At 59.2% G+C, this 15,565-nt stretch overlaps 11 protein-coding genes across 11 annotated transcripts; 6 read left to right on the top strand and 5 right to left on the bottom strand.

Moving 5' to 3' along the window:
• Positions 1-92: 92 nt before the first annotated feature.
• Positions 93-494, bottom strand: LSM04_001976 (Histone H2A/H2B/H3; the record flags this gene model as incomplete). Its single annotated transcript, XM_067338103.1, has 1 exon — positions 93-494. One exon carries the CDS (start codon positions 492-494, stop codon positions 93-95), a length of 402 nt encoding a protein of 133 aa, XP_067188984.1.
• A 228-nt stretch (positions 495-722) lies between these two features.
• LSM04_000491 (uncharacterized protein) lies at positions 723-2,312 on the top strand (the record flags this gene model as incomplete). The annotated part of the gene is made up of 2 exons (XM_067338092.1): positions 723-1,386; positions 1,807-2,312. 2 exons carry the CDS (start codon positions 723-725, stop codon positions 2,310-2,312), a joined length of 1,170 nt encoding a protein of 389 aa, XP_067188982.1.
• A 292-nt stretch (positions 2,313-2,604) lies between these two features.
• LSM04_005658 (Histone H2A/H2B/H3) lies at positions 2,605-3,174 on the bottom strand (the record flags this gene model as incomplete). The annotated part of the gene is made up of 2 exons (XM_067338081.1): positions 2,605-2,772; positions 2,881-3,174. 2 exons carry the CDS (start codon positions 3,172-3,174, stop codon positions 2,605-2,607), a joined length of 462 nt encoding a protein of 153 aa, XP_067188988.1.
• A 227-nt stretch (positions 3,175-3,401) lies between these two features.
• On the top strand, positions 3,402-4,991 carry LSM04_000147 (uncharacterized protein; the record flags this gene model as incomplete). The annotated part of the gene is made up of 2 exons (XM_067338070.1): positions 3,402-4,057; positions 4,490-4,991. The coding sequence occupies 2 exons, from the start codon at positions 3,402-3,404 to the stop codon at positions 4,989-4,991; spliced, it is 1,158 nt and encodes a 385-aa protein (XP_067188981.1).
• A 296-nt stretch (positions 4,992-5,287) lies between these two features.
• On the top strand, positions 5,288-6,773 carry LSM04_003431 (uncharacterized protein; the record flags this gene model as incomplete). Its single annotated transcript, XM_067338058.1, has 2 exons — positions 5,288-5,979; positions 6,197-6,773. The coding sequence occupies 2 exons, from the start codon at positions 5,288-5,290 to the stop codon at positions 6,771-6,773; spliced, it is 1,269 nt and encodes a 422-aa protein (XP_067188986.1).
• Positions 6,774-7,060: 287 nt separating this feature from the next.
• Positions 7,061-7,630, bottom strand: LSM04_002938 (Histone H2A/H2B/H3; the record flags this gene model as incomplete). The annotated part of the gene is made up of 2 exons (XM_067338047.1): positions 7,061-7,228; positions 7,337-7,630. 2 exons carry the CDS (start codon positions 7,628-7,630, stop codon positions 7,061-7,063), a joined length of 462 nt encoding a protein of 153 aa, XP_067188985.1.
• A 322-nt stretch (positions 7,631-7,952) lies between these two features.
• On the bottom strand, positions 7,953-8,522 carry LSM04_001440 (Histone H2A/H2B/H3; the record flags this gene model as incomplete). Its single annotated transcript, XM_067338036.1, has 2 exons — positions 7,953-8,120; positions 8,229-8,522. The coding sequence occupies 2 exons, from the start codon at positions 8,520-8,522 to the stop codon at positions 7,953-7,955; spliced, it is 462 nt and encodes a 153-aa protein (XP_067188983.1).
• A 333-nt stretch (positions 8,523-8,855) lies between these two features.
• Positions 8,856-11,236, top strand: LSM04_006599 (uncharacterized protein; the record flags this gene model as incomplete). Its single annotated transcript, XM_067338024.1, has 2 exons — positions 8,856-10,308; positions 10,731-11,236. 2 exons carry the CDS (start codon positions 8,856-8,858, stop codon positions 11,234-11,236), a joined length of 1,959 nt encoding a protein of 652 aa, XP_067188990.1.
• A 296-nt stretch (positions 11,237-11,532) lies between these two features.
• Positions 11,533-12,129, top strand: LSM04_006590 (uncharacterized protein; the record flags this gene model as incomplete). Its single annotated transcript, XM_067338013.1, has 1 exon — positions 11,533-12,129. One exon carries the CDS (start codon positions 11,533-11,535, stop codon positions 12,127-12,129), a length of 597 nt encoding a protein of 198 aa, XP_067188989.1.
• A 295-nt stretch (positions 12,130-12,424) lies between these two features.
• Positions 12,425-13,914, top strand: LSM04_003643 (uncharacterized protein; the record flags this gene model as incomplete). Its single annotated transcript, XM_067338000.1, has 2 exons — positions 12,425-12,986; positions 13,409-13,914. The coding sequence occupies 2 exons, from the start codon at positions 12,425-12,427 to the stop codon at positions 13,912-13,914; spliced, it is 1,068 nt and encodes a 355-aa protein (XP_067188987.1).
• Positions 13,915-14,367: 453 nt separating this feature from the next.
• LSM04_009670 (Histone H2A/H2B/H3) lies at positions 14,368-14,769 on the bottom strand (the record flags this gene model as incomplete). Its single annotated transcript, XM_067337988.1, has 1 exon — positions 14,368-14,769. One exon carries the CDS (start codon positions 14,767-14,769, stop codon positions 14,368-14,370), a length of 402 nt encoding a protein of 133 aa, XP_067188991.1.
• Between the last annotated feature and the right edge of the window lie 796 nt (positions 14,770-15,565).

Genomic DNA, 15,565 nt, shown 5'->3' with positions numbered 1-15,565 from the left:
GGCGCGCGCCGCAAGCGCCGACAGGAGGGGGACACGGCATTCAGCACCATCGCTGCTGCCCCGCACGCCGCAAACTGCACACCCTCACACCCCTACACACGCTCGCCGCGCAGGCAGAGGGCCAGGTGGATGTCCTTTGGCTGGATCGTCACGCGGCCGCTGTGGATGCACGCGCGGTTGGTGTCGGCAAGCAGCGACACGACGTACGACTCTGTGGCCTCCTGCGCCGCGAGGATCGCGCTGCTCTGGAAGCGCAGACCCTCCTTCTGTGCACCCGACACCTCACGCACCAGACGCTGGAACGGCGCCTTCTGCAGCAGCAGGTCAGTGGAGCGCTGGAACTGGCGGATCTCACGCAGCGCCACGGTCCCCGGACGCCAGCGGCGCTGCGCGTGCTTCACACCAGATGCCGCGTTGACAGCCTTGGGTGCCTTCTTGCTCTTCTTGGACGTAATCGTTTTCTTCGACCTTGCCGTCTCCTTCGTATGTGCCATAGTTACTTGTTGTTTGTTGTGTTTGCGGTTATTTGAAACGCAGTGGCTTGTTCTTTTCGCACAGCAGGGAGGCGGGGAGGAGAAGCATGTGAGGAGAGACCAGACCACGGGTGGTGGCAGCAACGGGAGGTCGTGTCACACCAAAGAAAGAAGGGAGTGTGAACACGCACAACGCACAGCGCAAAGAAGAAGAAAAAAACAGAGTAAAAAGAAAAAAAAGAAAGCGAAATGGAAATCAAAACTAGATTTGGAAATCTATCTATTTGGCGGCGGGGGCGGCAGGGGGCTCTATCTCTCTTTCTCTCTCGCTCTCTCCATCTCTCAGAGAAACATGCCCAGAAACCGACAGGAACGCCACACGGCGGGGGCTCGTCGAAAAATCTTGTTCGACACGGCCCACGCGCGCCGCAAGCGCCGACAGGAGGGGGACACGGCATTCAGCACCATCGCTGCTGCCCCGCACGCCGCAAACTGCACACCCTCACACCCCTACACACGCTCGCCGCGCAGGCAGAGGGCCAGGTGGATGTCCTTTGGCTGGATCGTCACGCGGCCGCTGTGGATGCACGCGCGGTTGGTGTCGGCAAGCAGCGACACGACGTACGACTCTGTGGCCTCCTGCGCCGCGAGGATCGCGCTGCTCTGGAAGCGCAGACCCTCCTTCTGTGCACCCGACACCTCACGCACCAGACGCTGGAACGGCGCCTTCTGCAGCAGCAGGTCAGTGGAGCGCTGGAACTGGCGGATCTCACGCAGCGCCACGGTCCCCGGACGCCAGCGGCGCTGCGCGTGCTTCACACCAGATGCCGCGTTGACAGCCTTGGGTGCCTTCTTGCTCTTCTTGGACGTGATCGTTTTCTTCGACCTTGCCGTCTCCTTCGTATGTGCCATAGTTACTTGTTGTTTGTTGTGTTTGCGGTTATTTGAAACGCAGTGGCTTGTTCTTTTCGCACAGCAGGGAGGCGGGGAGGAGAAGCATGTGAGGAGAGACCAGACCACGGGTGGTGGCAGCAACGGGAGGTCGTGTCACACCAAAGAAAGAAGGGAGTGTGAACACGCACAACGCACAGCGCAAAGAAGAAGAAAAAAACAGAGTAAAAAGAAAAAAAGAAAGCGAAATGGAAATCAAAACTAGATTTGGAAATCTATCTATTTGGCGGCGGGGGCGGCAGGGGCTCTCTATCTCTTTCTCTCTCTCGCTCTCTCCATCTCTCAGAGAAACATGCCCAGAAACCGACAGGAACGCCACACGGCGGGGGCTCGTCGAAAAATCTTGTTCGACACGGCCCACGCGCGCCGCAAGCGCCGACAGGAGGGGGACACGGCATTCAGCACCATCGCTGCTGCCCCGCACGCCGCAAACTGCACACCCTCACACCCCTACACACGCTCGCCGCGCAGGCAGAGGGCCAGGTGGATGTCCTTTGGCTGGATCGTCACGCGGCCGCTGTGGATGCACGCGCGGTTGGTGTCGGCAAGCAGCGACACGACGTACGACTCTGTGGCCTCCTGCGCCGCGAGGATCGCGCTGCTCTGGAAGCGCAGACCCTCCTTCTGTGCACCCGACACCTCACGCACCAGACGCTGGAACGGCGCCTTCTGCAGCAGCAGGTCAGTGGAGCGCTGGAACTGGCGGATCTCACGCAGCGCCACGGTCCCCGGACGCCAGCGGCGCTGCGCGTGCTTCACACCAGATGCCGCGTTGACAGCCTTGGGTGCCTTCTTGCTCTTCTTGGACGTAATCGTTTTCTTCGACCTTGCCGTCTCCTTCGTATGTGCCATAGTTACTTGTTGTTTGTTGTGTTTGCGGTTATTTGAAACGCAGTGGCTTGTTCTTTTCGCACAGCAGGGAGGCGGGGAGGAGAAGCATGTGAGGAGAGACCAGACCACGGGTGGTGGCAGCAACGGGAGGTCGTGTCACACCAAAGAAAGAAGGGAGTGTGAACACGCACAACGCACAGCGCAAAGAAGAAGAAAAAAACAGAGTAAAAAAAAAAAAAGAAAGCGAAATGGAAATCAAAACTAGATTTGGAAATCTATCTATTTGGCGGCGGGGGCGGCAGGGGGCTCTCTATCTCTTTCTCTTTCTCTCTCTCGCTCTCTCCATCTCTCAGAGAAACATGCCCAGAAACCGACAGGAACGCCACACGGCGGGGGCTCGTCGAAAAATCTTGTTCGACACGGCCCACGCGCGCCGCAAGCGCCGACAGGAGGGGGACACGGCATTCAGCACCATCGCTGCTGCCCCGCACGCCGCAAACTGCACACCCTCACACCCCTACACACGCTCGCCGCGCAGGCAGAGGGCCAGGTGGATGTCCTTTGGCTGGATCGTCACGCGGCCGCTGTGGATGCACGCGCGGTTGGTGTCGGCAAGCAGCGACACGACGTACGACTCTGTGGCCTCCTGCGCCGCGAGGATCGCGCTGCTCTGGAAGCGCAGACCCTCCTTCTGTGCACCCGACACCTCACGCACCAGACGCTGGAACGGCGCCTTCTGCAGCAGCAGGTCAGTGGAGCGCTGGAACTGGCGGATCTCACGCAGCGCCACGGTCCCCGGACGCCAGCGGCGCTGCGCGTGCTTCACACCAGATGCCGCGTTGACAGCCTTGGGTGCCTTCTTGCTCTTCTTGGACGTGATCGTTTTCTTCGACCTTGCCGTCTCCTTCGTATGTGCCATAGTTACTTGTTGTTTGTTGTGTTTGCGGTTATTTGAAACGCAGTGGCTTGTTCTTTTCGCACAGCAGGGAGGCGGGGAGGAGAAGCATGTGAGGAGAGACCAGACCACGGGTGGTGGCAGCAACGGGAGGTCGTGTCACACCAAAGAAAGAAGGGAGTGTGAACACGCACAACGCACAGCGCAAAGAAGAAGAAAAAAACAGAGTAAAAAGAAAAAAAGAAAGCGAAATGGAAATCAAAACTAGATTTGGAAATCTATCTATTTGGCGGCGGGGGCGGCAGGGGGCTCTCTATCTCTTTCTCTCTCGCTCTCTCCATCTCTCAGAGAAACATGCCCAGAAACCGACAGGAACGCCACACGGCGGGGGCTCGTCGAAAAATCTTGTTCGACACGGCCCACGCGCGCCGCAAGCGCCGACAGGGGGGGGACACGGCATTCAGCACCATCGCTGCTGCCCCGCACGCCGCAAACTGCACACCCTCACACCCCTACACACGCTCGCCGCGCAGGCAGAGGGCCAGGTGGATGTCCTTTGGCTGGATCGTCACGCGGCCGCTGTGGATGCACGCGCGGTTGGTGTCGGCAAGCAGCGACACGACGTACGACTCTGTGGCCTCCTGCGCCGCGAGGATCGCGCTGCTCTGGAAGCGCAGACCCTCCTTCTGTGCACCCGACACCTCACGCACCAGACGCTGGAACGGCGCCTTCTGCAGCAGCAGGTCAGTGGAGCGCTGGAACTGGCGGATCTCACGCAGCGCCACGGTCCCCGGACGCCAGCGGCGCTGCGCGTGCTTCACACCAGATGCCGCGTTGACAGCCTTGGGTGCCTTCTTGCTCTTCTTGGACGTGATCGTTTTCTTCGACCTTGCCGTCTCCTTCGTATGTGCCATAGTTACTTGTTGTTTGTTGTGTTTGCGGTTATTTGAAACGCAGTGGCTTGTTCTTTTCGCACAGCAGGGAGGCGGGGAGGAGAAGCATGTGAGGAGAGACCAGACCACGGGTGGTGGCAGCAACGGGAGGTCGTGTCACACCAAAGAAAGAAGGGAGTGTGAACACGCACAACGCACAGCGCAAAGAAGAAGAAAAAAACAGAGTAAAAAGAAAAAAAGAAAGCGAAATGGAAATCAAAACTAGATTTGGAAATCTATCTATTTGGCGGCGGGGGCGGCAGGGGGCTCTCTATCTCTTTCTCTCTCTCGCTCTCTCCATCTCTCAGAGAAACATGCCCAGAAACCGACAGGAACGCCACACGGCGGGGGCTCGTCGAAAAATCTTGTTCGACACGGCCCACGCGCGCCGCAAGCGCCGACAGGAGGGGGACACGGCATTCAGCACCATCGCTGCTGCCCCGCACGCCGCAAACTGCACACCCTCACACCCTACACACGCTCGCCGCGCAGGCAGAGGGCCAGGTGGATGTCCTTTGGCTGGATCGTCACGCGGCCGCTGTGGATGCACGCGCGGTTGGTGTCGGCAAGCAGCGACACGACGTACGACTCTGTGGCCTCCTGCGCCGCGAGGATCGCGCTGCTCTGGAAGCGCAGACCCTCCTTCTGTGCACCCGACACCTCACGCACCAGACGCTGGAACGGCGCCTTCTGCAGCAGCAGGTCAGTGGAGCGCTGGAACTGGCGGATCTCACGCAGCGCCACGGTCCCCGGACGCCAGCGGCGCTGCGCGTGCTTCACACCAGATGCCGCGTTGACAGCCTTGGGTGCCTTCTTGCTCTTCTTGGACGTGATCGTTTTCTTCGACCTTGCCGTCTCCTTCGTATGTGCCATAGTTACTTGTTGTTTGTTGTGTTTGCGGTTATTTGAAACGCAGTGGCTTGTTCTTTTCGCACAGCAGGGAGGCGGGGAGGAGAAGCATGTGAGGAGAGACCAGACCACGGGTGGTGGCAGCAACGGGAGGTCGTGTCACACCAAAGAAAGAAGGGAGTGTGAACACGCACAACGCACAGCGCAAAGAAGAAGAAAAAAACAGAGTAAAAAGAAAAAAAGAAAGCGAAATGGAAATCAAAACTAGATTTGGAAATCTATCTATTTGGCGGCGGGGGCGGCAGGGGGCTCTCTATCTCTTTCTCTCTCTCGCTCTCTCCATCTCTCAGAGAAACATGCCCAGAAACCGACAGGAACGCCACACGGCGGGGGCTCGTCGAAAAATCTTGTTCGACACGGCCCACGCGCGCCGCAAGCGCCGACAGGAGGGGGACACGGCATTCAGCACCATCGCTGCTGCCCCGCACGCCGCAAACTGCACACCCTCACACCCCTACACACGCTCGCCGCGCAGGCAGAGGGCCAGGTGGATGTCCTTTGGCTGGATCGTCACGCGGCCGCTGTGGATGCACGCGCGGTTGGTGTCGGCAAGCAGCGACACGACGTACGACTCTGTGGCCTCCTGCGCCGCGAGGATCGCGCTGCTCTGGAAGCGCAGACCCTCCTTCTGTGCACCCGACACCTCACGCACCAGACGCTGGAACGGCGCCTTCTGCAGCAGCAGGTCAGTGGAGCGCTGGAACTGGCGGATCTCACGCAGCGCCACGGTCCCCGGACGCCAGCGGCGCTGCGCGTGCTTCACACCAGATGCCGCGTTGACAGCCTTGGGTGCCTTCTTGCTCTTCTTGGACGTGATCGTTTTCTTCGACCTTGCCGTCTCCTTCGTATGTGCCATAGTTACTTGTTGTTTGTTGTGTTTGCGGTTATTTGAAACGCAGTGGCTTGTTCTTTTCGCACAGCAGGGAGGCGGGGAGGAGAAGCATGTGAGGAGAGACCAGACCACGGGTGGTGGCAGCAACGGGAGGTCGTGTCACACCAAAGAAAGAAGGGAGTGTGAACACGCACAACGCACAGCGCAAAGAAGAAGAAAAAACAGAGTAAAAAGAAAAAAAGAAAGCGAAATGGAAATCAAAACTAGATTTGGAAATCTATCTATTTGGCGGCGGGGGCGGCAGGGGGCTCTCTATCTCTTTCTCTCTCTCGCTCTCTCCATCTCTCAGAGAAACATGCCCAGAAACCGACAGGAACGCCACACGGCGGGGCTCGTCGAAAAATCTTGTTCGACACGGCCCACGCGCGCCGCAAGCGCCGACAGGAGGGGGACACGGCATTCAGCACCATCGCTGCTGCCCCGCACGCCGCAAACTGCACACCCTCACACCCCTACACACGCTCGCCGCGCAGGCAGAGGGCCAGGTGGATGTCCTTTGGCTGGATCGTCACGCGGCCGCTGTGGATGCACGCGCGGTTGGTGTCGGCAAGCAGCGACACGACGTACGACTCTGTGGCCTCCTGCGCCGCGAGGATCGCGCTGCTCTGGAAGCGCAGACCCTCCTTCTGTGCACCCGACACCTCACGCACCAGACGCTGGAACGGCGCCTTCTGCAGCAGCAGGTCAGTGGAGCGCTGGAACTGGCGGATCTCACGCAGCGCCACGGTCCCCGGACGCCAGCGGCGCTGCGCGTGCTTCACACCAGATGCCGCGTTGACAGCCTTGGGTGCCTTCTTGCTCTTCTTGGACGTGATCGTTTTCTTCGACCTTGCCGTCTCCTTCGTATGTGCCATAGTTACTTGTTGTTTGTTGTGTTTGCGGTTATTTGAAACGCAGTGGCTTGTTCTTTTCGCACAGCAGGGAGGCGGGGAGGAGAAGCATGTGAGGAGAGACCAGACCACGGGTGGTGGCAGCAACGGGAGGTCGTGTCACACCAAAGAAAGAAGGGAGTGTGAACACGCACAACGCACAGCGCAAAGAAGAAGAAAAAAACAGAGTAAAAAGAAAAAAAAGAAAGCGAAATGGAAATCAAAACTAGATTTGGAAATCTATCTATTTGGCGGCGGGGGCGGCAGGGGGCTCTCTATCTCTTTCTCTCTCTCGCTCTCTCCATCTCTCAGAGAAACATGCCCAGAAACCGACAGGAACGCCACACGGCGGGGGCTCGTCGAAAAATCTTGTTCGACACGGCCCACGCGCGCCGCAAGCGCCGACAGGAGGGGGACACGGCATTCAGCACCATCGCTGCTGCCCCGCACGCCGCAAACTGCACACCCTCACACCCCTACACACGCTCGCCGCGCAGGCAGAGGGCCAGGTGGATGTCCTTTGGCTGGATCGTCACGCGGCCGCTGTGGATGCACGCGCGGTTGGTGTCGGCAAGCAGCGACACGACGTACGACTCTGTGGCCTCCTGCGCCGCGAGGATCGCGCTGCTCTGGAAGCGCAGACCCTCCTTCTGTGCACCCGACACCTCACGCACCAGACGCTGGAACGGCGCCTTCTGCAGCAGCAGGTCAGTGGAGCGCTGGAACTGGCGGATCTCACGCAGCGCCACGGTCCCCGGACGCCAGCGGCGCTGCGCGTGCTTCACACCAGATGCCGCGTTGACAGCCTTGGGTGCCTTCTTGCTCTTCTTGGACGTGATCGTTTTCTTCGACCTTGCCGTCTCCTTCGTATGTGCCATAGTTACTTGTTGTTTGTTGTGTTTGCGGTTATTTGAAACGCAGTGGCTTGTTCTTTTCGCACAGCAGGGAGGCGGGGAGGAGAAGCATGTGAGGAGAGACCAGACCACGGGTGGTGGCAGCAACGGGAGGTCGTGTCACACCAAAGAAAGAAGGGAGTGTGAACACGCACAACGCACAGCGCAAAGAAGAAGAAAAAAACAGAGTAAAAAAAAAAAAAGAAAGCGAAATGGAAATCAAAACTAGATTTGGAAATCTATCTATTTGGCGGCGGGGGCGGCAGGGGGCTCTCTATCTCTTTCTCTCTCTCGCTCTCTCCATCTCTCAGAGAAACATGCCCAGAAACCGACAGGAACGCCACACGGCGGGGGCTCGTCGAAAAATCTTGTTCGACACGGCCCACGCGCGCCGCAAGCGCCGACAGGAGGGGGACACGGCATTCAGCACCATCGCTGCTGCCCCGCACGCCGCAAACTGCACACCCTCACACCCCTACACACGCTCGCCGCGCAGGCAGAGGGCCAGGTGGATGTCCTTTGGCTGGATCGTCACGCGGCCGCTGTGGATGCACGCGCGGTTGGTGTCGGCAAGCAGCGACACGACGTACGACTCTGTGGCCTCCTGCGCCGCGAGGATCGCGCTGCTCTGGAAGCGCAGACCCTCCTTCTGTGCACCCGACACCTCACGCACCAGACGCTGGAACGGCGCCTTCTGCAGCAGCAGGTCAGTGGAGCGCTGGAACTGGCGGATCTCACGCAGCGCCACGGTCCCCGGACGCCAGCGGCGCTGCGCGTGCTTCACACCAGATGCCGCGTTGACAGCCTTGGGTGCCTTCTTGCTCTTCTTGGACGTGATCGTTTTCTTCGACCTTGCCGTCTCCTTCGTATGTGCCATAGTTACTTGTTGTTTGTTGTGTTTGCGGTTATTTGAAACGCAGTGGCTTGTTCTTTTCGCACAGCAGGGAGGCGGGGAGGAGAAGCATGTGAGGAGAGACCAGACCACGGGTGGTGGCAGCAACGGGAGGTCGTGTCACACCAAAGAAAGAAGGGAGTGTGAACACGCACAACGCACAGCGCAAAGAAGAAGAAAAAAACAGAGTAAAAAGAAAAAAAAGAAAGCGAAATGGAAATCAAAACTAGATTTGGAAATCTATCTATTTGGCGGCGGGGGCGGCAGGGGGCTCTCTATCTCTTTCTCTCTCTCGCTCTCTCCATCTCTCAGAGAAACATGCCCAGAAACCGACAGGAACGCCACACGGCGGGGGCTCGTCGAAAAATCTTGTTCGACACGGCCCACGCGCGCCGCAAGCGCCGACAGGAGGGGGACACGGCATTCAGCACCATCGCTGCTGCCCCGCACGCCGCAAACTGCACACCCTCACACCCCTACACACGCTCGCCGCGCAGGCAGAGGGCCAGGTGGATGTCCTTTGGCTGGATCGTCACGCGGCCGCTGTGGATGCACGCGCGGTTGGTGTCGGCAAGCAGCGACACGACGTACGACTCTGTGGCCTCCTGCGCCGCGAGGATCGCGCTGCTCTGGAAGCGCAGACCCTCCTTCTGTGCACCCGACACCTCACGCACCAGACGCTGGAACGGCGCCTTCTGCAGCAGCAGGTCAGTGGAGCGCTGGAACTGGCGGATCTCACGCAGCGCCACGGTCCCCGGACGCCAGCGGCGCTGCGCGTGCTTCACACCAGATGCCGCGTTGACAGCCTTGGGTGCCTTCTTGCTCTTCTTGGACGTGATCGTTTTCTTCGACCTTGCCGTCTCCTTCGTATGTGCCATAGTTACTTGTTGTTTGTTGTGTTTGCGGTTATTTGAAACGCAGTGGCTTGTTCTTTTCGCACAGCAGGGAGGCGGGGAGGAGAAGCATGTGAGGAGAGACCAGACCACGGGTGGTGGCAGCAACGGGAGGTCGTGTCACACCAAAGAAAGAAGGGAGTGTGAACACGCACAACGCACAGCGCAAAGAAGAAGAAAAAAACAGAGTAAAAAGAAAAAAAAGAAAGCGAAATGGAAATCAAAACTAGATTTGGAAATCTATCTATTTGGCGGCGGGGGCGGCAGGGGCTCTCTATCTCTTTCTCTCTCTCGCTCTCTCCATCTCTCAGAGAAACATGCCCAGAAACCGACAGGAACGCCACACGGCGGGGGCTCGTCGAAAAATCTTGTTCGACACGGCCCACGCGCGCCGCAAGCGCCGACAGGAGGGGGACACGGCATTCAGCACCATCGCTGCTGCCCCGCACGCCGCAAACTGCACACCCTCACACCCCTACACACGCTCGCCGCGCAGGCAGAGGGCCAGGTGGATGTCCTTTGGCTGGATCGTCACGCGGCCGCTGTGGATGCACGCGCGGTTGGTGTCGGCAAGCAGCGACACGACGTACGACTCTGTGGCCTCCTGCGCCGCGAGGATCGCGCTGCTCTGGAAGCGCAGACCCTCCTTCTGTGCACCCGACACCTCACGCACCAGACGCTGGAACGGCGCCTTCTGCAGCAGCAGGTCAGTGGAGCGCTGGAACTGGCGGATCTCACGCAGCGCCACGGTCCCCGGACGCCAGCGGCGCTGCGCGTGCTTCACACCAGATGCCGCGTTGACAGCCTTGGGTGCCTTCTTGCTCTTCTTGGACGTGATCGTTTTCTTCGACCTTGCCGTCTCCTTCGTATGTGCCATAGTTACTTGTTGTTTGTTGTGTTTGCGGTTATTTGAAACGCAGTGGCTTGTTCTTTTCGCACAGCAGGGAGGCGGGGAGGAGAAGCATGTGAGGAGAGACCAGACCACGGGTGGTGGCAGCAACGGGAGGTCGTGTCACACCAAAGAAAGAAGGGAGTGTGAACACGCACAACGCACAGCGCAAAGAAGAAGAAAAAAACAGAGTAAAAAGAAAAAAAAGAAAGCGAAATGGAAATCAAAACTAGATTTGGAAATCTATCTATTTGGCGGCGGGGGCGGCAGGGGGCTCTCTATCTCTTTCTCTCTCTCGCTCTCTCCATCTCTCAGAGAAACATGCCCAGAAACCGACAGGAACGCCACACGGCGGGGGCTCGTCGAAAAATCTTGTTCGACACGGCCCACGCGCGCCGCAAGCGCCGACAGGAGGGGGACACGGCATTCAGCACCATCGCTGCTGCCCCGCACGCCGCAAACTGCACACCCTCACACCCCTACACACGCTCGCCGCGCAGGCAGAGGGCCAGGTGGATGTCCTTTGGCTGGATCGTCACGCGGCCGCTGTGGATGCACGCGCGGTTGGTGTCGGCAAGCAGCGACACGACGTACGACTCTGTGGCCTCCTGCGCCGCGAGGATCGCGCTGCTCTGGAAGCGCAGACCCTCCTTCTGTGCACCCGACACCTCACGCACCAGACGCTGGAACGGCGCCTTCTGCAGCAGCAGGTCAGTGGAGCGCTGGAACTGGCGGATCTCACGCAGCGCCACGGTCCCCGGACGCCAGCGGCGCTGCGCGTGCTTCACACCAGATGCCGCGTTGACAGCCTTGGGTGCCTTCTTGCTCTTCTTGGACGTGATCGTTTTCTTCGACCTTGCCGTCTCCTTCGTATGTGCCATAGTTACTTGTTGTTTGTTGTGTTTGCGGTTATTTGAAACGCAGTGGCTTGTTCTTTTCGCACAGCAGGGAGGCGGGGAGGAGAAGCATGTGAGGAGAGACCAGACCACGGGTGGTGGCAGCAACGGGAGGTCGTGTCACACCAAAGAAAGAAGGGAGTGTGAACACGCACAACGCACAGCGCAAAGAAGAAGAAAAAAACAGAGTAAAAAGAAAAAAAGAAAGCGAAATGGAAATCAAAACTAGATTTGGAAATCTATCTATTTGGCGGCGGGGGCGGCAGGGGGCTCTCTATCTCTTTCTCTCTCTCGCTCTCTCCATCTCTCAGAGAAACATGCCCAGAAACCGACAGGAACGCCACACGGCGGGGGCTCGTCGAAAAATCTTGTTCGACACGGCCCACGCGCGCCGCAAGCGCCGACAGGAGGGGGGACACGGCATTCAGCACCATCGCTGCTGCCCCGCACGCCGCAAACTGCACACCCTCACACCCCTACACACGCTCGCCGCGCAGGCAGAGGGCCAGGTGGATGTCCTTTGGCTGGATCGTCACGCGGCCGCTGTGGATGCACGCGCGGTTGGTGTCGGCAAGCAGCGACACGACGTACGACTCTGTGGCCTCCTGCGCCGCGAGGATCGCGCTGCTCTGGAAGCGCAGACCCTCCTTCTGTGCACCCGACACCTCACGCACCAGACGCTGGAACGGCGCCTTCTGCAGCAGCAGGTCAGTGGAGCGCTGGAACTGGCGGATCTCACGCAGCGCCACGGTCCCCGGACGCCAGCGGCGCTGCGCGTGCTTCACACCAGATGCCGCGTTGACAGCCTTGGGTGCCTTCTTGCTCTTCTTGGACGTGATCGTTTTCTTCGACCTTGCCGTCTCCTTCGTATGTGCCATAGTTACTTGTTGTTTGTTGTGTTTGCGGTTATTTGAAACGCAGTGGCTTGTTCTTTTCGCACAGCAGGGAGGCGGGGAGGAGAAGCATGTGAGGAGAGACCAGACCACGGGTGGTGGCAGCAACGGGAGGTCGTGTCACACCAAAGAAAGAAGGGAGTGTGAACACGCACAACGCACAGCGCAAAGAAGAAGAAAAAAACAGAGTAAAAAGAAAAAAAGAAAGCGAAATGGAAATCAAAACTAGATTTGGAAATCTATCTATTTGGCGGCGGGGGCGGCAGGGGCTCTCTATCTCTTTCTCTCTCTCGCTCTCTCCATCTCTCAGAGAAACATGCCCAGAAACCGACAGGAACGCCACACGGCGGGGGCTCGTCGAAAAATCTTGTTCGACACGGCCCACGCGCGCCGCAAGCGCCGACAGGAGGGGGGACACGGCATTCAGCACCATCGCTGCTGCCCCGCACGCCGCAAACTGCACACCCTCACACCCCTACACACGCTCGCCGCGCAGGCAGAGGGCCAGGTGGATGTCCTTTGGCTGGATCGTCACGCGGCCGCTGTGGATGCACGCGCGGTTGGTGTCGGCAAGCAGCGACACGACGTACGACTCTGTGGCCTCCTGCGCCGCGAGGATCGCGCTGCTCTGGAAGCGCAGACCCTCCTTCTGTGCACCCGACACCTCACGCACCAGACGCTGGAACGGCGCCTTCTGCAGCAGCAGGTCAGTGGAGCGCTGGAACTGGCGGATCTCACGCAGCGCCACGGTCCCCGGACGCCAGCGGCGCTGCGCGTGCTTCACACCAGATGCCGCGTTGACAGCCTTGGGTGCCTTCTTGCTCTTCTTGGACGTGATCGTTTTCTTCGACCTTGCCGTCTCCTTCGTATGTGCCATAGTTACTTGTTGTTTGTTGTGTTTGCGGTTATTTGAAACGCAGTGGCTTGTTCTTTTCGCACAGCAGGGAGGCGGGGAGGAGAAGCATGTGAGGAGAGACCAGACCACGGGTGGTGGCAGCAACGGGAGGTCGTGTCACACCAAAGAAAGAAGGGAGTGTGAACACGCACAACGCACAGCGCAAAGAAGAAGAAAAAAACAGAGTAAAAAGAAAAAAAAGAAAGCGAAATGGAAATCAAAACTAGATTTGGAAATCTATCTATTTGGCGGCGGGGGCGGCAGGGGGCTCTCTATCTCTTTCTCTCTCTCGCTCTCTCCATCTCTCAGAGAAACATGCCCAGAAACCGACAGGAACGCCACACGGCGGGGGCTCGTCGAAAAATCTTGTTCGACACGGCCCACGCGCGCCGCAAGCGCCGACAGGAGGGGGACACGGCATTCAGCACCATCGCTGCTGCCCCGCACGCCGCAAACTGCACACCCTCACACCCCTACACACGCTCGCCGCGCAGGCAGAGGGCCAGGTGGATGTCCTTTGGCTGGATCGTCACGCGGCCGCTGTGGATGCACGCGCGGTTGGTGTCGGCAAGCAGCGACACGACGTACGACTCTGTGGCCTCCTGCGCCGCGAGGATCGCGCTGCTCTGGAAGCGCAGACCCTCCTTCTGTGCACCCGACACCTCACGCACCAGACGCTGGAACGGCGCCTTCTGCAGCAGCAGGTCAGTGGAGCGCTGGAACTGGCGGATCTCACGCAGCGCCACGGTCCCCGGACGCCAGCGGCGCTGCGCGTGCTTCACACCAGATGCCGCGTTGACAGCCTTGGGTGCCTTCTTGCTCTTCTTGGACGTGATCGTTTTCTTCGACCTTGCCGTCTCCTTCGTATGTGCCATAGTTACTTGTTGTTTGTTGTGTTTGCGGTTATTTGAAACGCAGTGGCTTGTTCTTTTCGCACAGCAGGGAGGCGGGGAGGAGAAGCATGTGAGGAGAGACCAGACCACGGGTGGTGGCAGCAACGGGAGGTCGTGTCACACCAAAGAAAGAAGGGAGTGTGAACACGCACAACGCACAGCGCAAAGAAGAAGAAAAAAACAGAGTAAAAAGAAAAAAAAGAAAGCGAAATGGAAATCAAAACTAGATTTGGAAATCTATCTATTTGGCGGCGGGGGCGGCAGGGGGCTCTCTATCTCTTTCTCTCTCTCTCTCTCCATCTCTCAGAGAAACATGCCCAGAAACCGACAGGAACGCCACACGGCGGGGGCTCGTCGAAAAATCTTGTTCGACACGGCCCACGCGCGCCGCAAGCGCCGACAGGAGGGGGACACGGCATTCAGCACCATCGCTGCTGCCCCGCACGCCGCAAACTGCACACCCTCACACCCCTACACACGCTCGCCGCGCAGGCAGAGGGCCAGGTGGATGTCCTTTGGCTGGATCGTCACGCGGCCGCTGTGGATGCACGCGCGGTTGGTGTCGGCAAGCAGCGACACGACGTACGACTCTGTGGCCTCCTGCGCCGCGAGGATCGCGCTGCTCTGGAAGCGCAGACCCTCCTTCTGTGCACCCGACACCTCACGCACCAGACGCTGGAACGGCGCCTTCTGCAGCAGCAGGTCAGTGGAGCGCTGGAACTGGCGGATCTCACGCAGCGCCACGGTCCCCGGACGCCAGCGGCGCTGCGCGTGCTTCACACCAGATGCCGCGTTGACAGCCTTGGGTGCCTTCTTGCTCTTCTTGGACGTGATCGTTTTCTTCGACCTTGCCGTCTCCTTCGTATGTGCCATAGTTACTTGTTGTTTGTTGTGTTTGCGGTTATTTGAAACGCAGTGGCTTGTTCTTTTCGCACAGCAGGGAGGCGGGGAGGAGAAGCATGTGAGGAGAGACCAGACCACGGGTGGTGGCAGCAACGGGAGGTCGTGTCACACCAAAGAAAGAAGGGAGTGTGAACACGCACAACGCACAGCGCAAAGAAGAAGAAAAAAACAGAGTAAAAAGAAAAAAAAGAAAGCGAAATGGAAATCAAAACTAGATTTGGAAATCTATCTATTTGGCGGCGGGGGCGGCAGGGGGCTCTCTATCTCTTTCTCTTTCTCTCTCTCGCTCTCTCCATCTCTCAGAGAAACATGCCCAGAAACCGACAGGAACGCCACACGGCGGGGGCTCGTCGAAAAATCTTGTTCGACACGGCCCACGCGCGCCGCAAGCGCCGACAGGAGGGGGACACGGCATTCAGCACCATCGCTGCTGCCCCGCACGCCGCAAACTGCACACCCTCACACCCCTACACACGCTCGCCGCGCAGGCAGAGGGCCAGGTGGATGTCCTTTGGCTGGATCGTCACGCGGCCGCTGTGGATGCACGCGCGGTTGGTGTCGGCAAGCAGCGACACGACGTACGACTCTGTGGCCTCCTGCGCCGCGAGGATCGCGCTGCTCTGGAAGCGCAGACCCTCCTTCTGTGCACCCGACACCTCACGCACCAGACGCTGGAACGGCGCCTTCTGCAGCAGCAGGTCAGTGGAGCGCTGGAACTGGCGGATCTCACGCAGCGCCACGGTCCCCGGACGCCAGCGGCGCTGCG

Source organism: Trypanosoma melophagium (assembly GCF_022059095.1).
Source record: "Trypanosoma melophagium isolate St. Kilda chromosome Unknown ctg33segment1, whole genome shotgun sequence".
Classification (NCBI taxonomy): domain Eukaryota; phylum Euglenozoa; class Kinetoplastea; order Trypanosomatida; family Trypanosomatidae; genus Trypanosoma; species Trypanosoma melophagium.
Note: the sequence above shows the minus strand (reverse complement) of the source record. Positions and strands in the feature narration are given on the sequence as shown.